This window comes from Mirounga angustirostris, unplaced genomic scaffold (genome assembly GCF_029215605.1).
Source record: "Mirounga angustirostris isolate CCGP_5_RB_7025 unplaced genomic scaffold, mMirAng1.0.hap1 SCAF_5, whole genome shotgun sequence".
NCBI classification, from domain to species: Eukaryota; Metazoa; Chordata; class Mammalia; order Carnivora; family Phocidae; genus Mirounga; species Mirounga angustirostris.
Window position 1 is genome coordinate 30,257,391 of NW_026991713.1, and position 17,450 is coordinate 30,274,840.

The 17,450-nt window shown below is 47.2% G+C and overlaps 1 protein-coding gene and 1 long non-coding RNA gene across 7 annotated transcripts in view; one reads left to right on the top strand and one right to left on the bottom strand.

Annotated features, from left to right (window-relative positions):
* The window catches only part of LOC123843449 (uncharacterized), a 58,445-nt gene extending 46,216 nt beyond the window's left edge, over nucleotides 1–12,229 (bottom strand). For all 5 annotated transcript variants that reach the window (XR_008505934.2, XR_010411422.1, XR_010411423.1 and 2 more), the window contains exon 1: nucleotides 10,983–12,229. This is a non-coding gene — a long non-coding RNA (uncharacterized LOC123843449). The remainder of the gene's footprint in view (nucleotides 1–10,982) is intronic.
* Nucleotides 12,230–12,384: 155 nt separating this feature from the next.
* DUSP6 (dual specificity phosphatase 6) lies at nucleotides 12,385–16,905 on the top strand. Of its 2 annotated transcripts, XM_045872878.3 has the most exons (3): nucleotides 12,390–13,256; nucleotides 13,879–14,316; nucleotides 15,366–16,905. In XM_045872878.3, the coding sequence occupies exons 1-3, from the start codon at nucleotides 12,857–12,859 to the stop codon at nucleotides 15,671–15,673; spliced, it is 1,146 nt and encodes a 381-aa protein (XP_045728834.1). In that variant the 5' UTR covers nucleotides 12,390–12,856; the 3' UTR covers nucleotides 15,674–16,905. The 2 variants fall into 2 exon arrangements, with proteins under 2 accessions (XP_045728835.1, XP_045728834.1); XM_045872879.3 differs by lacking the exon at nucleotides 13,879–14,316 and having other exon boundaries at nucleotides 12,385–13,256.
* Nucleotides 16,906–17,450: the final 545 nt, after the last annotated feature.

The following is a 17,450-nucleotide window of genomic DNA, read 5'->3' on the forward strand; positions in this document are numbered from 1 at the left end:
ACAGCAGTAAAAATCCCCTGTGTCCCTCCAGTTCATCCCTCCCTCCCTCTAACCTTGGGCAGTCACTTGATTTATTATCTCCATAGTTTTGCCTTTTCGAGAGTGTCCTATAGTTGGAATCACAGACTATGTAGCCTTTTCAGATGGGCTTCTTTCACTTAGCAATATGCTAAGTTTCTCCCATGTCCTTTCATGGCCTGATAGCTCATTTCTTTTTAGTGCTGAATAATATTCCATTGGATGAACCACAGTTTGTTTATCCATTCACCAACTCGAGGACATCTTGGTTGCCTCCAAAGTTTTGGAAATTTAGAACAAAGCCCCTATAAACATCTGTGTGCAGGTTTTTGTGTGAACACGTTTTCAACTTTTTGGGTAAATACTAAGGAGGGCGATCGCCGGATCATACGACCAGAGTATGTCTAATTTTGTTAAGAAGTTGCCAAACTGTCTTCTAGAGTGATTGCACCATTTTGCATTCCCACTAGCAATATATGAGAGTTTCTGTTGTTCCACATCCTCACCAGCTTTTGGTGTTGTCAGTACTGTTCTGGATTTGGGCCATTCTAATAGGTTGCTAGTGGTATCTCATTGTTCATTCAACTCACATTTCCCTGATGACATTGGATGTGAAGAATCTCTTCATATGCCATCTGTAGATATTCTTTGGTAGGTGTCCATTAAGATCTTTGGTCCATTTTTAATCAGGTTGGTTCATTTTCTTTTTCTTTTTTTTTCTTTTTAAGATTTTATTTATTTGAGAGAGAGAGAATGAGAGAGAGAGCATGAGATGGCGGAGGGTCAGAGGGAGAAGCAGACTCCCTGCCGAGCAGGGAGCCCGATGCAGGACTCGATCCAGGGACTCCAGGATCATGACCTGAGCCGAAGGCAGTCGCTTAACCAACTAAGCCACCCAGGCGCCCAGGTTGGTTCATTTTCTTACCACTGAGTTTCAAGAGTTAGGTAACAGTCCTTTACCAGATGTGTCTTTTGTAAATATTTTCTCCCAGTCTGTGGCTTCCACATTTTTTTTTAAAGAATTGAATGTAAACTTTGAAGACTGAAACAAATTATCAAATGGCTAAGTTAGTAACAAATGGATAAACTTTTATTATTTTCCCTTTATAACTGATTCTTTGTTGTTAGCACTGCCATGTTTCTAGATGTTTCCTGGAGCCTTTGTAGTAAAGGAATCTAACAACTAATGGACGAGCAGGTGTAAATGCAGACTATGATACTATGGTATTTCAACTGCCCTTAAAATATGATCTAATTTGTGTAAGGATTAAAAATTCTTCTTCTGTAATTTGTAATCTCTCAATTTCTTCATGAGGAATTTTACCAGTAAGCTTTCCAAGAAGTTCACATTAAAAGAGAATAAATGAATTAGAATAATTTACTGTACCAGAGCAAGTATTTCATTAGAGAGAATTTATCATTTATTACTTAGGTGAAGGTACCTCAGGAAGTAGCATATATTATCTTCTCTTTATGTGTTCCTGGCATGTCTCCTCACTCTATCACTCTGTAACCACTTAGTTGCCATATACAAAGTGAAGGACTCTGGATGGGAGGACTCTCACGTCAGTCATCTAACATGACCATCCTTTTGGATCTAGAATTTTGAACTGTCCTCATAGCATGCCAGATGCTACCTTTGTAATATTCTCTCTTATGTCACAATCCCATGTGTGGAGGGGAGTGTCCCCATGTGATTTATCTTTTTATCCCTCAGAATACCTTGCATCAACTCGCAGGTATATTGAGCATGGATTTTTTAAAAGGTAGAAGACAAAGTGATTTTGGCAAAATTTAAAGCATTTTCAGTCTGTAGTGCTTTCTGTGATAGACGCCCGTGTTACTTTTCCAAAGAGAAGAGAGAGTTCCGGTGTGGTCCAGGGCAGTGAATTGGAGATTTAGTTCTGAGAAAGGGTCAGGTGGCAGATGGAAAAGGCATGACCAGGTGCCCTTAGCTTTGAGGACAGACTCCAAGACCTAGAAGGCGAGCACAATCTGAAAGCCTTATCCCAACTCTCCACTTAAGTGACTGTGTGTAACTCCATCTCTGAACATCGATGCTCCCCACCCCCACTGCTGCAATAGGAACCATAGGAGTAACACTCCTTAAACTCTTGTTTGTAATGAAAAACAATGAGGTGACAGACTTTCTTTACAAAATGTCACTTTTGCAACCAAACATGTTGCTGTGACATTTTCACCCTAAAGGTGATGGACCCTTTTATCAGAAATACTACTTCCTGGGTGGTGAGCACCTGAAACTTCTGCAGCCTCCTCCCTCCGTGGAGTGTTTCTGAGGCTTTCACTCAGCTTTCTGCTTTTCTGTGGGGCTGGAAAATTTTTTTTAAGTAGGCTCCACGACAGGGCTTGCACTCACGACTCTGAGATCAAGACCTGAGCTGAGATCAAGAGTCAGACGCGTAACCAATTGAGCCACCAAGGCGCCTTGTGAGGCTGGAATTTTTATAACAAAAAGTAAGAGGCAAAAGGCAGTTTTTCTCCTGGAGCAGAATTATACCACTGGCATTTAGAGTAACACTGTCCCCTCTTCCCTGGCTACAATTATAAGCATCTCACATACCTCCCTATGTGAGGTAAGGTAAGTATTTTGTCATCTTCTATTAATAGGGAGGGATTCTGAGTCACAGAAGGGCTAAGTGATTTTTCTAGCCCCAGAAATAAGAGGAATAAAATGAAACAGGATGATGAGTACGTTATTTTAGGAACGTGGTGGTAGCATCATTTTCATGGACAATTGCAACTGCTTCCTAATTGGCTTTCCTGCCCCTGGTTTTTCTCCCCCCTGCAGTCTACTCACCTCTTTGTTATCAGAATCATATTCTGAAGTCATGTCACACCCTTGTATAAATATCTTTGATGACTTCTCGCTGCCTAATGAAAACTTCCGAACTCCTTAGCATAGCATCTGAAGTCCACTTCCATCGGGCTTTAAACTACCTTTCTTACATTCTTTGACGCTCTGCGCCCTCCATACAGTTGTCACGCATGCGCATGGCTCCAAACCTTTGCTTCATCTCTAGTGCCACCTGTCTCTCTAGCCTAGATTGCCTTTCGTCTCCTGTCCCTCTGGGATGAGGGAGAGGGCAAATCTGCTTATCCATGGGGATCTAACTCAGATACGGTTTTCTCTGAGACACTTTGCAACACCCAAGGCCCATGAACCATTTCCTCCTTTTGCTCCCTCCCACAGCACTTCCTTTCTGTTGCCATGATCATATTTATGGTTACATTCTAGCTACCTGGACAGGAGTCTAACCTACCCAATCAGACCGCCTTTTAGTGACAGCGGGGTCTGAAACCTGACTGATTTCCACATGGCCTAGCAATTATTTCAGTTCCAGACACACGACTGGTGGGTGCTCAAGAACCCGATGCTGCTTTCAAGAGAAACCTTCTTTTAGGCAAATCCACAGGCAGTTTGGGGTACAGTTTCAGGCCTCATGAATCGAGTTTTCAAGGACAAGCAGATTAGTTATGTTTAACACTACATTCTTCTGTTATGAAGTTCTGATGTTTGTGGGGAGAGCATGCTATTTGATTCCGGGTAACCAGCCGAAACATTTCTGTACTTCCTGACTAGAGCTGATGGGCGAGCAACATGGCTGTCTGGGATATCATTGGGAGCTTTCCAAAGTCTGGACCACCCGTATGAGCCACTCCTGGCTGCTAGATTGCAACAGTTGCCTGGGCCCCTCTCTAGACATTCTGAATCAGAGTCCTTGAGTTAGAGACCTGTGAGGCCTCTGGACTGAGAGCAAGTACCTCCAAGGTGTTTCTAAACATTCGAGACCCCTGGTCTGGCTGGAAACCTCTCCCGAGGCAAGGGGATTGATGGGGCACACATGTTGTGGATCCGTGCAAGCCAGTGGTTCTCAGCTTAGGTTGCATATGAGAATTCCCTGGTGGATTTTTGAGACCTACCAACTCCTGCCCGCCCCCCTTACATCATTTAAATCAGAACTACTGAAGATGGGATTTGGGCATCTATGCTTTTTTGAAACCTCTCCTTCTGAGCCAATTTGATGGTAGAATAAATGTCAGATTCCTTTGACAAAAATCATAGGTCTCTAGTGGTTAGAGCTCCCATTTATGTTGCACTCCTCACTGCACTCAACCTCACTCTCACTGTAGAAGTAAATCTCATACCAAATTTAACAAGTAAAAAAAAAAAATATATGTTTCAGCAGCTCAGTACAGTTATGCAAACTGTGTGTGGCTGGGAAAGGTCTTTCCCTCTACCCTCAGTGCTTTGATTAACAGCATCCTGCATGAAAGGGCCATCCCAAAGGAAAGGCAGCAGTACTCCAAAATCAAAACCAGTGGGTTTCGTCATCTCATGGGGGCAGGATCCTAGGCGATATGGGGATGTGGGGGGAGGTCACAGGACCCAGGGCTGGAGGCCACCCACAAGTAGGTGGGCTGCCAGATGGAGGGTCCCATCACACTTCCTCTAACAATCACCAATTTCAGCAATAGAACTAATTTTTTTAGAACTAATTTTTAAACACTTTACCCTAAGCTGAAACAACAACAACAATAACAAAAACAAATGAACTCCTCTGGTCACTAAGCAGAAGGTGTTGATACATATTAAAGAATGTCCCAGCTAAGTATCCACTCCCTCAAGCATTAGAGTCCTACAGTTCTTAGTTACTTTAAATTAAATTACCATAAGGACAATGGAACAGAAGTCAGAGAAATTCCATCATAAAGGCTTTTCCCCTGGGAACTGGTTAGGCAAAATGTCGGAGAGAGGAAAGGGGGGAAGAGTGGGCATGACTTAGCAAGCATTTAGACTTTTGGGGTTTGGGTAAAGAATCTAAAAGTTCTGGTAGGTCCGGAAAAACCTGATGGGAATACATCAAAAGATGCACGCTCGTCAGATGGTTAACAAAAATAACCTTGGAATCATACACGTGCAAAAATCACTACAGAAACTGTGCTAAGCAGCTGGTCTGCTTACTTAGGGCTAGGAGTGTTTCCATAATGTGTCCTCTAGCAGGGCATCCTTCCCCCACGAATGGAAGATTCCTTTCCATTTCACAGGACAGTGGCTCTCGTACCTGGCTCGGACCCACCCCCTTTTCCTTCCACCTCTGAAAAGCTCCTGCTGGGCAGGAAATCAGAGAAAGGAAGGAAGTTCCCATAAGATGAGGTTTCTTTTTATTATTATTATTTTTAAAGATTTTATTTATTTATCTGATAGAGAGAGAGAGAGCACGTGAGCGTGCAGGAGGAGGAGCGGGGGTGGAGGGGAAGAGGGAGAGGGAGAAGCAGACTCCCTGCTGAGAGCAGAGCATAGTGCGGGGCTCCATCCCAGGACCCTGAGATCATGACCTGAGTCCAAGTCAGATGCTTAACAGACTGAACTACCCAGGTGCCCCAAGATGAGGTTTCTTAGATGTAAGGAGGTCTTAAAAGCATAAGGCCCCAGTATATAAATGGGTGTTCCCATCAGAGACAGAGAACCCAGATTACTGAGAGAGAGTGGTTACATCGTTTGGGCGATAAATTCCCAAGTCCCCTCTTGCAGAACATGAAGTTAACAGGACTGGCTTGAGGGGCACCTGGGTGGCTCAGTCGGGTTAAGAATAGGACTCTTGATTTTGGTCATGATCTCAGGGTCCCAGGATGGAGCCCCGCATTGGGCTCTGCGCTCAGTGCAGAGTCTGCTTGTCCCTCTCCCTCTGCTCCTCCCCCAGTGCGCTATCTCTAAAATAAATAAATAAAATCTTCAAACAAACAAACAAACAGGACTGGCCTGAGCTGACAGTGATGGGGGGTGGGCTGGGAGACATGTTGCCCCTTCAGCAGGTCCTAGACTCTGCTGGGAAATTCCTCGGAAGCAAGCAGCAATCTCAAGGTCACCAATTTATCCAGGTCTTGACACATTGAGAAACTGTAATTTCTGGGGGGACTTACATCACCAGCGAAGGGGATGGTAAAGCAATGGACTCTTCTCTAAAATTTTATTTTTCAAAATCTTGTATGGATAGTTTTTCTATTCCTGAGAATAAACTAACACTAGTGTTTTTTACTATATAATCTCCTTTCAGCAGGGTCAATAAATATTTATTTATTAAGAACTCTCTGTGTGTGTGTGTTAATAATAAAAACAGGTAACTGTCAATGAATTATTATTGTTTCAGGGCTGCTCCTACCCCTTTACAAATAGAAGTCATCTATTTCAATAGCCCTTTAATATAGTATCCCCATTTTACAGATGAGGGCACTGAGGCATAGGGAGATTATATGATTTCCCTCAGAGTCACAGGATTAGAAAACTGCTGAGTCAGGATTAGACTCCAGGTTGGTCTGACTCTGGAACTCCCAGTCTTGAGCAGCAAAATAAAATTTAACAAGTTATGTCCCCGGGGTTCCCTCAATATATTTTGGAGGATCTGCAAGTTCTTAAATTCGATAAATTAAGCTGAAGCATGCCTTCTATTGTGGACACGCACAATCATTTTCCCTGATTGCTGAGGCAAAAAGGGCTGACAGGAAATAGTACCTACTTAGAAAAATAATCCGTCTCTCTTACACAACAGCTATTTGTATTGCTCACACCTGCGTAAATAAAGGAACACAAGATAAGGAGAAAAGTCACCAGAGGAACTGTGGCCCACACAAGGAGGCACAAGGCAAATATTCCGCATGTAGATGCAGCATGGCTAATGCCCAGGGAGCATCCATGATGCTTCATGACATGACTGAGGAGCTTCTGGAAAGATGACTACATATAGCTCCTTGCCTCCCTGGAAGGCAATGTAAGCCTAATTTCCCACTGAAGATATTGCTGGGCTTTGGAAATAATACAATGGGAAGCATTGTTCCATTTCCAAACAACAATGACAGTAACAAAAAATAGTTAAGTGGGGTTGGCTGTACTCACAGATGCTAGCTTCCTGAGGACTTCTTACATATACATTTACATATGCTTTTAGATTTCTTACTTTTTGAAAATAAAAGATACGAGGGAAGAATCAATGAATGTTTCCCCACTGGAAGGAAAGGGATGAAAGCATCCGAAAAAAGAAATCAACATTAGTATCTTTAAATGAATTTGTTAGAGCGTCTAGCTTCAAAGGAAAATTCTAGATGACGTCTCTATGGGCTCCTGAATGTACATTAATGTGCATTCCATTGGAAAAATACAAGAAAGTTGATGGAGACCATAGTTTTTAAAAGCTTAGCCTGGTCAGGGCCAAGGTCTGAATTTCACGATAGTTTATATTTTTCTTCAGGTCCTATCATTCTGGCAAGGTGTGACGGTGCCATCTCGTTTATAGGAAAGCTCCAACCACTCCCTAGATGTGACAGTGGCTTTGTCATTCTGGCTCTGCTGCTGTCTAGCTCCCTGTTGGTTGCTGTCTAATCTGGCCCGTCTCTCCCCCAACCTCCACATTGTTTGGGACAATCATTAGCCTGTGCTTAATAAATTAGACCCTGCAGCTCCTCACCAAAGGGCAAGCTGTTCGACAGCAAACCAGGGGCTCATATTTGAAACTCCCTTGGGCTTTCCCTCTGCACAGCCTAAAATGTGCAGAGGTGTTTCCTATTGGCGGTCCTTTGGTCCTCTTGGGTTCCACGGTTTCTGCTGCTCAGACATAACTTGCTGTCTTTTTGAGGCACCTGTCAGGAGAGCTCAGCTCGAGTTTTGTGAACCCCAACTGCCCTTTAAGTCAGACTACGTCAAACACATTTCTCAACTGCAGTGAAATTCTGTTCTGAGATTTAGCGGCTCAGAAAGCCACTGGCTGTCAATTTGAAGGCTCCCTGGGACTTCTAAAAGGGAATCCTGAATATGTCACAAGACCACGTTTTAAGTCAGACCTTCTAAAACACGCTCTCCTTATTAGCGGAAAACTGTTCAACTATTTTCACATGATGTGTTAATAAATGTGATTGTATTCACAGAGATTACCCCAAGAGGATTAAAGGTCATGCTGACCCTTCTGGGTCTAGTAAATCGCAAGTGTCCTCAAAACACAGGAAAATTTCTGCAGAGTTGAAATGCTTCTCCAGTAGGCAAGCAAACATTCCTAAACAAAAGACTTACTTTTAAGGAGCTTTCCAGGGGGAAACACCTAATGAAAGAAGGAAGAATTGAAGCACGGGTGCTTGGGGGTATGCACACAAATACACACACATAGAGAAGTTAGGATGTAGCACGTTGCTTCTGTGCACTTATGAGGAGTAAGAGATGACCTGCATCGCTCTCCAGTCTGGAAACACAGTTCTCTGGACATGAATGATACCCTCAGCAGGGAACTGGGGCCTCCGGAAATGAGGCGGCCTGTGGTCCTTCCTGATGCTAGCTAGAACTCTTCTTAGCTTTTTTCCTGAGAGCCTGGGCAACAGGGCCAGGATGATGAGGTTAAAGGCAAGATCACCAGCAACAGGGAGTCAGCTTTCTGCAGGAAGGAGGCAGTGAGTTTTAAAAACATCATCTTTTGAATACTCACTTGTGCCCTACCCCTTTTGTGTCTCTAGTCCTCCTCGTTCTGTAACGAAGGTATAGCTAGTCCTAATTTTACATACTGCTGAATTCCCTTCCTTGCTTTGTTTTTCTCCATAGCACTTTTACTTCCGAATATACTCTATAATTACTTTGTTTATTGTCTGTCTTCACTAGAATGTAAGCTTTGGCGGGGAATGGGGGGGTGGAGGTGGTATTCTTGCCCGTTTTATTCCCTGATTTTCTGGAACCCAGAATAAATGAGTGGAGGAATAAATGAATGAATGAATGGAGGCCCAGAGGAGCTAAGTGATTTTCCCCTATCAAACTACTAGTGAGTGGCAGAGCTAAGGTTGGAGCCCGGGCCCATGTGCTGTGCTGACACACTAGATTACAATGGCAGTTGTTAGGATTAGAATCTAAGACAAACTCTAAGGAAGAAAAATATGAAGCATTTAGGGAATGGTTGACTAATAAAGACGTGAGTGCAGAGAAAATCACCAGATGTAAAAGGAGCAGGGAAATAAATCTAACTTTTGATCTTTGACATTTATAGGGAGGGTGCAACAGGATATGTGAAGCTGGAAAAGCCTGGTGGTCAAAATTCAAAATGTAAAACTGAGTCCTTTGACTTTTGGCAGGGAACCGTGCGGTGGTGCATGGTCTCCGTGTTACCCTATGAGACGTGTATGAGGTAATCCTTAATGGTCTGTACAGGGTCTGGCCTCAAATCCTGACTCCACTGTTTGTAACTGAGTGACCTCATGCAAATTCCTTAATCTCTGTGAATGGGGATGATTTACATGGGTTTTCTGAAGACTGACCAAAATTATGCATGTAAACACAGAAACTGAGATGTAGCCTTCCATGTAGTAAATGCCCAATTTACATATTATTTCTACTCTATCAATTCGGTGTGGCTGGAGAACAGGGTGTTGAAAGGGAACCAGTTAGGGAGAAACGAGAAGGGTGGCTGGGTACACAGTGTTAACCATATTAAAGGATTTTGACCCTGGTCTGTAACAGCACCTCCTTTGACAGCTAAATTGGGATGGCTTAAACTGCCTAGGGCAGTTCCTCCGAGGGCTTCTCTGTAGACAAGGGAGTTCCAGGCGGGCTGTTAGGCAGGCCTCAAAGGGCATTTAGATAAGAACTCAGAACGGTAGGCAGTTTGGGAATTCAGAACAGTAAAGACCTCAACAGCTAATAGCACATCTACATCATGCTAGGGCACTTCACCCATTTAACCATCACAGAGATCCTATGAAGAGAATATTTTCATCATCTTCATTAGGCCACGTGGAAGATGCCGTTCACAACGGATTTAACCAAGGGCACACGCTTAGGAAGTGATAGGGACACAATTTTAACCCTGGCCACCCCGTTGCAGGGACCCTTTATGCCTCACCTCTTAGAACCGAGTGGTCAGAATGCCATTTTGATCTGCAGTGAACCAGACTGCCGTAGGGTTCAGAAGCACGGGTCAAACTGTCTCTGTCTTTAGGTTTGAGAAGTGTTGCGAGTATCCTCCCCAATCTATGCCCAGGCTCAGGTAAGTACACTTTCAAAATAGCGAAGGAACAACCAATTTCCCTCCCTGTCTCTTCTGTTGGGAGATCCTGGGCTGAAAGATTTTGCTCTTTGCAGCTCCCCTGCAGGGCGTCCTGCCTCGCCCCCAGGTCCCAGTGACTGAAAAGTCTCGGGGTGGGAAAAGCCTGTAACAGGTGGGGGCAGATTGGAGGCGTCAACTCCGGCGCAGGCCTCCTCCAGTTGGAACTAGATGATATCCAGTGAAATATGGGAATTTTGTTCCAAGGGATGCCCAAAAAAGGCGCGGGGAGAGCGCGCGGCAACCCCCACCTTCGTCAAACACGCTCCTCCAGGGGCGGCCTGCTTGCAGCAGAGCTCCAAAATTGGCAACCTGGGCCTCGCAGCCGCCTTTTTTTAGCCTACATTCTCCAAACCAGGGAAGAGGCGGGTGACTAAAAATGCAAATTGGAGCCGGGGCGTCAGCAGGCAGGCCCGCGGGTGCGGGGCGTCTGACTGGGGGAGACCCCGCGACCTCAGGTGCCCTCTGCTCGACTCGCGGTGGGCGCCGGGAGGGGCGCCGGGGGAAGACGCTCCCCGCCGAGCCGCTGCCCTCGCTTCCGCCTCCCGGGCGGCGGCGGGACAATGCGCGGCCTCTTTTCCGCCGGGGGTTAGGGAGGGGAGGCCGGATTAGGGCCCGCGCTTTCCGGCCGCAGGGCCGGCCCCCCCTCGCCCCCCCGGCCCCAGCGCCGCGCCGGCCGCACACAGGTGGTTTTCCGCTCGGGAGGGGCAGGCCCCGGCACTTTTATATAACAATAGAGCTCTGCGCGCCGGGAATGCGCCTCCTCGCCGCCGCGGCCCCCGCCCGGCCACGCCTCCATCCGGTGCCCGGCCAGTCCGCCCGGCGGCGCCTCGGCGGAACGCGGCGCGCTGGCCTGGCCGGCACTTCCCCAGTTACCTGCGGGCCCTGCAGAGCGGCGGCGACGTTCTCTGCGACTCCCAGCACTCCTTGCGAGCCGGGGGTCTCGACAGGCACTCCTCCTCGACCCTCACCCCGCCCAGGCCGTGACGGAACCCCAGAGTCGAGCGTTTGGCTCCGCACCCCTCCGCAGGGTCGCCCAGCACCCCGCACCAGCTGAGCCAGGAGGCGGGGGTGGCGGGGTGCTAGGCAAGGAACGCACCGCGCAGGCGCGGCTGGTCCTCCGCAAGGGCTCGGCGACCCGCAGGGGAGGGGGTTGCCGGGGTGGGACAGAAGGCTCCCCTCGGTCGGGTCTCTCTGTGCAACGTGACCAATCGCCGAGCCTGCGCGAGCTCCCGCAAGCCTCGCCGCTGGTGAGGACAGCCCGCCAGGCTCCCGCACGCCCTAAATGCACCTAGCCCTTGCAGCCCCGCCAGACCGGCTCCTCTGTCGGAAGCCGAGCTTGCTGCCCAGAAATGATTAACGAGCGCAATCCCCCAGCGCGCGGTGGGTGACCGCGGGAAGGCGGAGGCGGGGGGGGGCACTTGGATCCCCGGAACAATGGCTCATAACGCCCCAGGCCGCTGGAGAGGAATAAAAGCATCGGACTGTCCAACCAGTTTGTTTCTGCAGGCTCCACTGTTTAAAAACAAAATAAAGTAATTTAAATGCTATTAAGAAAAAATCCTTTCTTCCTATTATCTGAACAACCAGGCATTTGTTTGTTTGCTTGCTTTAAAATGTTTCAACAAAATCCTAGTTTGTTTCGAAAGATGTTGGATTAGCATTTAACACCTCATCGGTCACTAAAGCCCAGGCAGTTCACCAGCCCCAACACAGCCTCAACTAAAAGAACATCGGAGCAAACAGAGCTGGGCTTTTTAAACTGGCAAACAAATGCCACACACCGCCTAAAGGAGGGCGGAGGAGGGGGGTTAAGGCGAACTCCGGTCCAAATGAGTTTAAAGGGAATATAAAGGGAAAAAAAGCACAAGTTTTCTTAAAGCTAGCTTGCGAGCGCAGGCGTCACGAACAAGGGCTTTTGTGCCTGCTAATTGCACCATTTGTGCGCAAAAGTTCCGACGCAAAGTGTGAACTCTCAACAGAAGGAAACATGAGACAACTGAAGTGCCCTGGTTTATGTGCCCTGCTCCTCCTCCGCCGCCGCCTCCTCTTCTTTCTCCTTCCTCCCGCCGAGCCCGCTGTTGCAGCTTGTTTGCACTGGGGCTTATCCGGAGCGGAAATTCCTTTCCGTTTTTGTGAATGACAAACTCATTAACAATTCATCAACACAACCTGTTCCAGCCGGCCCGTCCCCACGGCAACAGCCCCTTCCGCAGCGCGCTCATTGGCTGGCCGAGAGAATGTATCCATTGAGACGCTCGCTGTTTGTATCCATTGAGGAGCTGCCTAGCGCAGGGGGTGTGCGAGGGCTGAGTCCAAGGGAGAGTGAGCAAATCGAGGTTTGAATAATTCGAGGAGAAAGACGCCCGGGTGGATTTGAGGTGCAGCCTTGAAGGGAGGGATTAGGAGCCGCTGGACTTTTTTTTTTTTTTTTCTTCCTTCCCTCCCCTCCTTAGTAGCAGGGAGTCCGAATTAATTGGATTTCATTCACTGGGGAGGAACAAAACTGTCTGGGCAGCTTCATTCAAAGAGATTCATTGACACCAAGAGCGAGCGGCTGCAGCCGGGAGCAGAGGGAACAGCCGGCTTCACTTCTGTCTCGCTTTCCCCAACCGCTAACCCGGTCTGGGAAGGGCAAGGTGGAATTAAACCCCCGCTCGCAGAGCGGCAGCTTCGCGCGGCGCGCTCGGCCTATGCCTGCCCCGAGGGGCGTCTGGTAGGCACCCGCCCTCTCCGGTAGCTCGACCCCCATGATAGATACGCTCAGACCCGTGCCCTTCGCGTCGGAAATGGCGATCAGCAAGACCGTGGCGTGGCTCAACGAGCAGCTGGAGCTGGGCAACGAGCGGCTGCTGCTGATGGACTGCCGGCCGCAGGAGCTGTATGAGTCGTCGCACATCGAGTCGGCCATCAACGTGGCCATCCCGGGCATCATGCTGCGGCGCCTGCAAAAGGGCAACCTGCCCGTGCGCGCGCTCTTCACGCGTGGCGAGGACCGCGACCGCTTCACCCGGCGCTGCGGCACCGACACGGTAGTACTCTACGACGAGAGTAGCAGCGACTGGAACGAGAACACTGGCGGCGAGTCGGTGCTTGGATTGCTGCTCAAGAAGCTCAAGGACGAGGGCTGCCGGGCGTTCTACCTGGAAGGTACGCGCCAGGGGAGTCCCGCGCGCGGGGCCGGGCGGGGGTCGCGGGGCTGTGGGGTGGGTGCGGGCGAGGCACGCGGACTGCCAAGGGCCCCTGCTGCGCTCGCCTGGCGCTTCTGAGTCGCGCTGCCGGGCTTGGGGGCCCTCCGCCGGCTCCCGGCTGCGAACCTCCGGCGTCCCGCACCCGCGAGCAGGCTGGCGCAGAATCCACCAGCTTCCGGCCACAGGCACGGGTTGTTTCTTTCTAACGAGTTGTCCTCCTGCTTACCCGTAATATCCTCCACCTGTCCCTGCGTTCTATCGTTGGATTTCGAATTACGATTTGCAGGACATTAGAGGTCACTGGGGGTGTAGATTGCATCCCCTAGCCCCTCAAAATATTTAGAAAAGTTGCCATTTTGTGCATTTCCGGATTTAAAAGAATAAGGGTTTCCAGGGAAGGCGGGCCTGTTCGTTCCCCTCCCAAGGGTACCCATTTAAGTGTCTCTCTCTTATAATTGGCTCTGTGTGCAGGGGGTTTCGTAGGGTGCTATGGTGTTTCCTGCGCCCGGTTGCGGCTCTCACAAGCTGTGAAAACTACTACGGGATCTCAGGTTACACGACTGCTTTTCTCGTCTTGGCAGGTGGCTTCAGTAAGTTCCAAGCCGAGTTCGCCCTGCACTGCGAGACCAATCTAGACGGCTCGTGTAGCAGCAGCTCGCCACCGTTGCCAGTGCTGGGGCTCGGGGGCCTGCGGATCAGCTCCGACTCCTCCTCGGATATTGAGTCTGACCTTGACCGAGACCCCAATAGTGCAACGGACTCGGATGGCAGCCCGCTGTCCAACAGCCAGCCTTCCTTCCCCGTGGAGATCTTGCCCTTCCTCTATTTGGGCTGTGCCAAGGACTCCACCAACCTGGACGTGTTGGAGGAGTTCGGCATCAAGTACATCTTGAACGTCACTCCCAATTTGCCGAATCTCTTTGAGAACGCAGGAGAGTTTAAATACAAGCAGATCCCCATCTCGGATCACTGGAGTCAAAACCTGTCCCAGTTTTTCCCTGAGGCCATTTCTTTCATAGGTGAGACTAATGAACAGTCCTTCCTCAGACTTCTAAATGCAAAATTCCTAGCCATTCCTAGAATTTAAGCTGTTAATCTCTCTTGCTGCTTGCTAGCTTGTCGGAGTGCAGGTCTCTAATGTTACAAGGGGGTTCTTAATTCTGGTTTATCCTCTCACTAAGAAAAGAAAAAGTGCCTTTTTGACATGGCTGCAGACCACAGGTGTATTTGAAATGGGGTTTCTTGAGTCTTTGAATTCAGTCATTTGAAAGCAGGCTGTACATGATCAGACAACAGGATTTTCTCACAGTCTTTGGACTTGGGACCGGCTAGATGGAAGTAGTACTCACTACTGACAGGAATTTTAGCATTGCTTTATAATTTTAAAAGATCTGGGAGTTACTTTAGGACATGGGGTTAGTTGTTGGAAAGTGCTGTGAATGCTAGATGGTGTAATCCAGTTGAATGTTACTGTGATACCGGTTAACAGTGAGACAGTGAGGGTAACCTGAGCCCAGCAGGAAGGACTGTGGGCTGGAAGCCTGGAGAAGCGAATCTCCAGGCATTGTAATGCATTTCCTATTACAAAGGAACTCATTTTCAGGCCATGTCGACATCCTGTTCCTCCTAATGGGCTGTCCCCTGTGACTTCCCTCTCTCTTTTAAAATGCCTGAATACCTCCATTGTTAGGGGCACAACAGTTGGAGAATAATTTAATAGACCCTTGCAGTCTGCTTGTCTGTATAAAAGGCATTCAAGACCATATTGCAGGGTTTCTGGTATTCACATGCTGAGGCAAAGAATGCACACATTAAGGATTTTTTTTTGTTGTTGGCAGAAACTTAATACAAAAGCTCCCTTTTCAGAAAATATCTGAACTATGTAATTGTGCCCAGTGTACATGTTTTATCGCAATGATGCATCTGCTGCTGCTTGTGGGGCTCAACTGCCACATGCGGTTCTTTTTCTTTCTTTCCTTCTTTTTTTAAAATTCAGTTTTTAGACCGATCGTTCACAAAGAGTGGTTTTTGGTCTGCTGAAATCTTGTTTTTCTTTTTGTGTTTACAGATGAAGCCCGGGGCAAAAACTGTGGTGTCTTGGTGCATTGCTTGGCCGGCATTAGCCGCTCGGTCACTGTCACTGTGGCTTATCTAATGCAGAAGCTCAACCTGTCAATGAACGATGCTTATGACATTGTCAAGATGAAGAAATCCAACATCTCCCCCAACTTCAACTTCATGGGCCAGCTGCTGGACTTCGAGAGGACGCTTGGACTCAGCAGCCCCTGTGACAATCGGGTCCCTGCGCAGCCGCTCTATTTCACCACCCCCTCCAACCAGAATGTCTACCAGGTGGACTCCCTGCAGTCCACGTGAAAGGCCCCACATCCCCTTGGTGGGATGTGTCCATTCCTTTAGCCGTTTCTCTTGGCAGCATCAGCTGGGCTGCTTTCTTTGTATGTGGCCCCTGGGGTCAAAACGACTCCAGTTGTCTGTATTAGACAAGGTTCCCACATGTGGAATTGGTTATTATGATGGGAGAGATTTGCTCCGCTCTTGTTGGAAGACCAGAACATGCTATGTAGATCCAGGCCGTAGGTTTGCTCCATACCTACGTGTACAGCCTACCCATGCAGGGACTGGAATTTGAGGGTTTCCAGGTATATAGGGTAGGACCAAATGGTAGGGGTAGGAGCGTGTGTTCTTTAGGGCCTTGTGTGACTGTTTCCTTCTGCATCTGGAACTGACTCTATATTGTCTTCAGTGAAGACTGATTCAATATTGCATATAGAGGAGCCAAAGAGAGGTTTCAGCTCTGTATTTGTAGTATCAGTTTGCAAAAAATAAAAAATACAAAACAAAAATAAGTAATAATAAATAAAATAAATCTGATACTCCATTTGATTATTGTAAATATTTGATCTTAAATCACTTGACAGTGTTTGTTTGAACTGTGTTTGTTTTTTCTTTGTTGGGTTTAAAAGAAATCATCCAAAGGGAGAAAGGGCAGTATGCCACTTCTTAAAACAACAACAACAAAAAATAGAAACATTTGCTCTTTTCTAATCCAAAGGATATATTTGCAGCATGCTCAACTTCACCAACTCTGAATGACATTTTCATGGACACTTATCACTGAGACCTTGGTATGGTGCAGCCTTTAATCTCTTTCATATATCTTCCTTGTGATTTTTTTTTCCCCCTCTTAATGTAGTTTGACTATGCCTTACATTTGTAAATATTTTGGCTTGTGTTGTCTCAAAGGGGATATCTTGGAAAGACACCAAAATCATGGCTCACTTTTTTTTTTTTTTTAAACATCAGCTGTGCTAAACAGTATATTACCTCTGTACAAAATTCTTCAGGGAGTGTCACCTCAAATGCAATACTTTGGGTTGGTTTCTTTCCTTTTTAAAAAAAAAATTTGTATAAAACTGGAAGTGTGTGTGCGAGCATGGGTCCCCGTCTGATGGATGAAGTAAGTGCATATGATTGTGAAAAGAGAGTTAGGTTGCTCCATATGTTCATGGTGTAAAGTTTTGAGCTGAAATTTATTATAAGAATGTAAAACCTTAAATTATTAATAAATAACTATTTTGGCTATTGAATGTGTGTTTTTTTTTTTTTAAATCTCTCCTTCATTGTACCTACATGTGAAATGATACTTTTAAGGAATCTTTGAGTGGGGGAGCGCCAGTGACTTGTAAAGTCCTGTAGGAACAGCGGGGCAGAGTTCCTGTGGTTTTAGTAACCCCAGGAATGTTTTTCGGTGTAGTTTATGAAATTGATCTTTTGCTTCAAATAAAGATGACCTCATAGAATGAACTGCCTATTATGTGTCCCGACAATATTTTATGAATACGGTTCTGGCTTCTTTAAGAAAATAGTAATGCTCTTGAAGAAAATGAAGCCGTAGAGCATACCTTGCTCAGGTGTAAGGTTTGGCTGCTCATGACTGGTCATAAAGGGGGAGGGGGGTGCCAGAATAAGAAGACACTCACCATGTTAACCTCTCTCCTTCCCTGCCAGGGTCTTCTACTCAATAATACACAGGCCAGGGAGGACATAGGGATACTTCTCTTCCCAGTTTGTTTCCATGGCAATTCCACCTGCAAATTATCCTGGTGTCGGAATACCAAATGAATCAGGGATG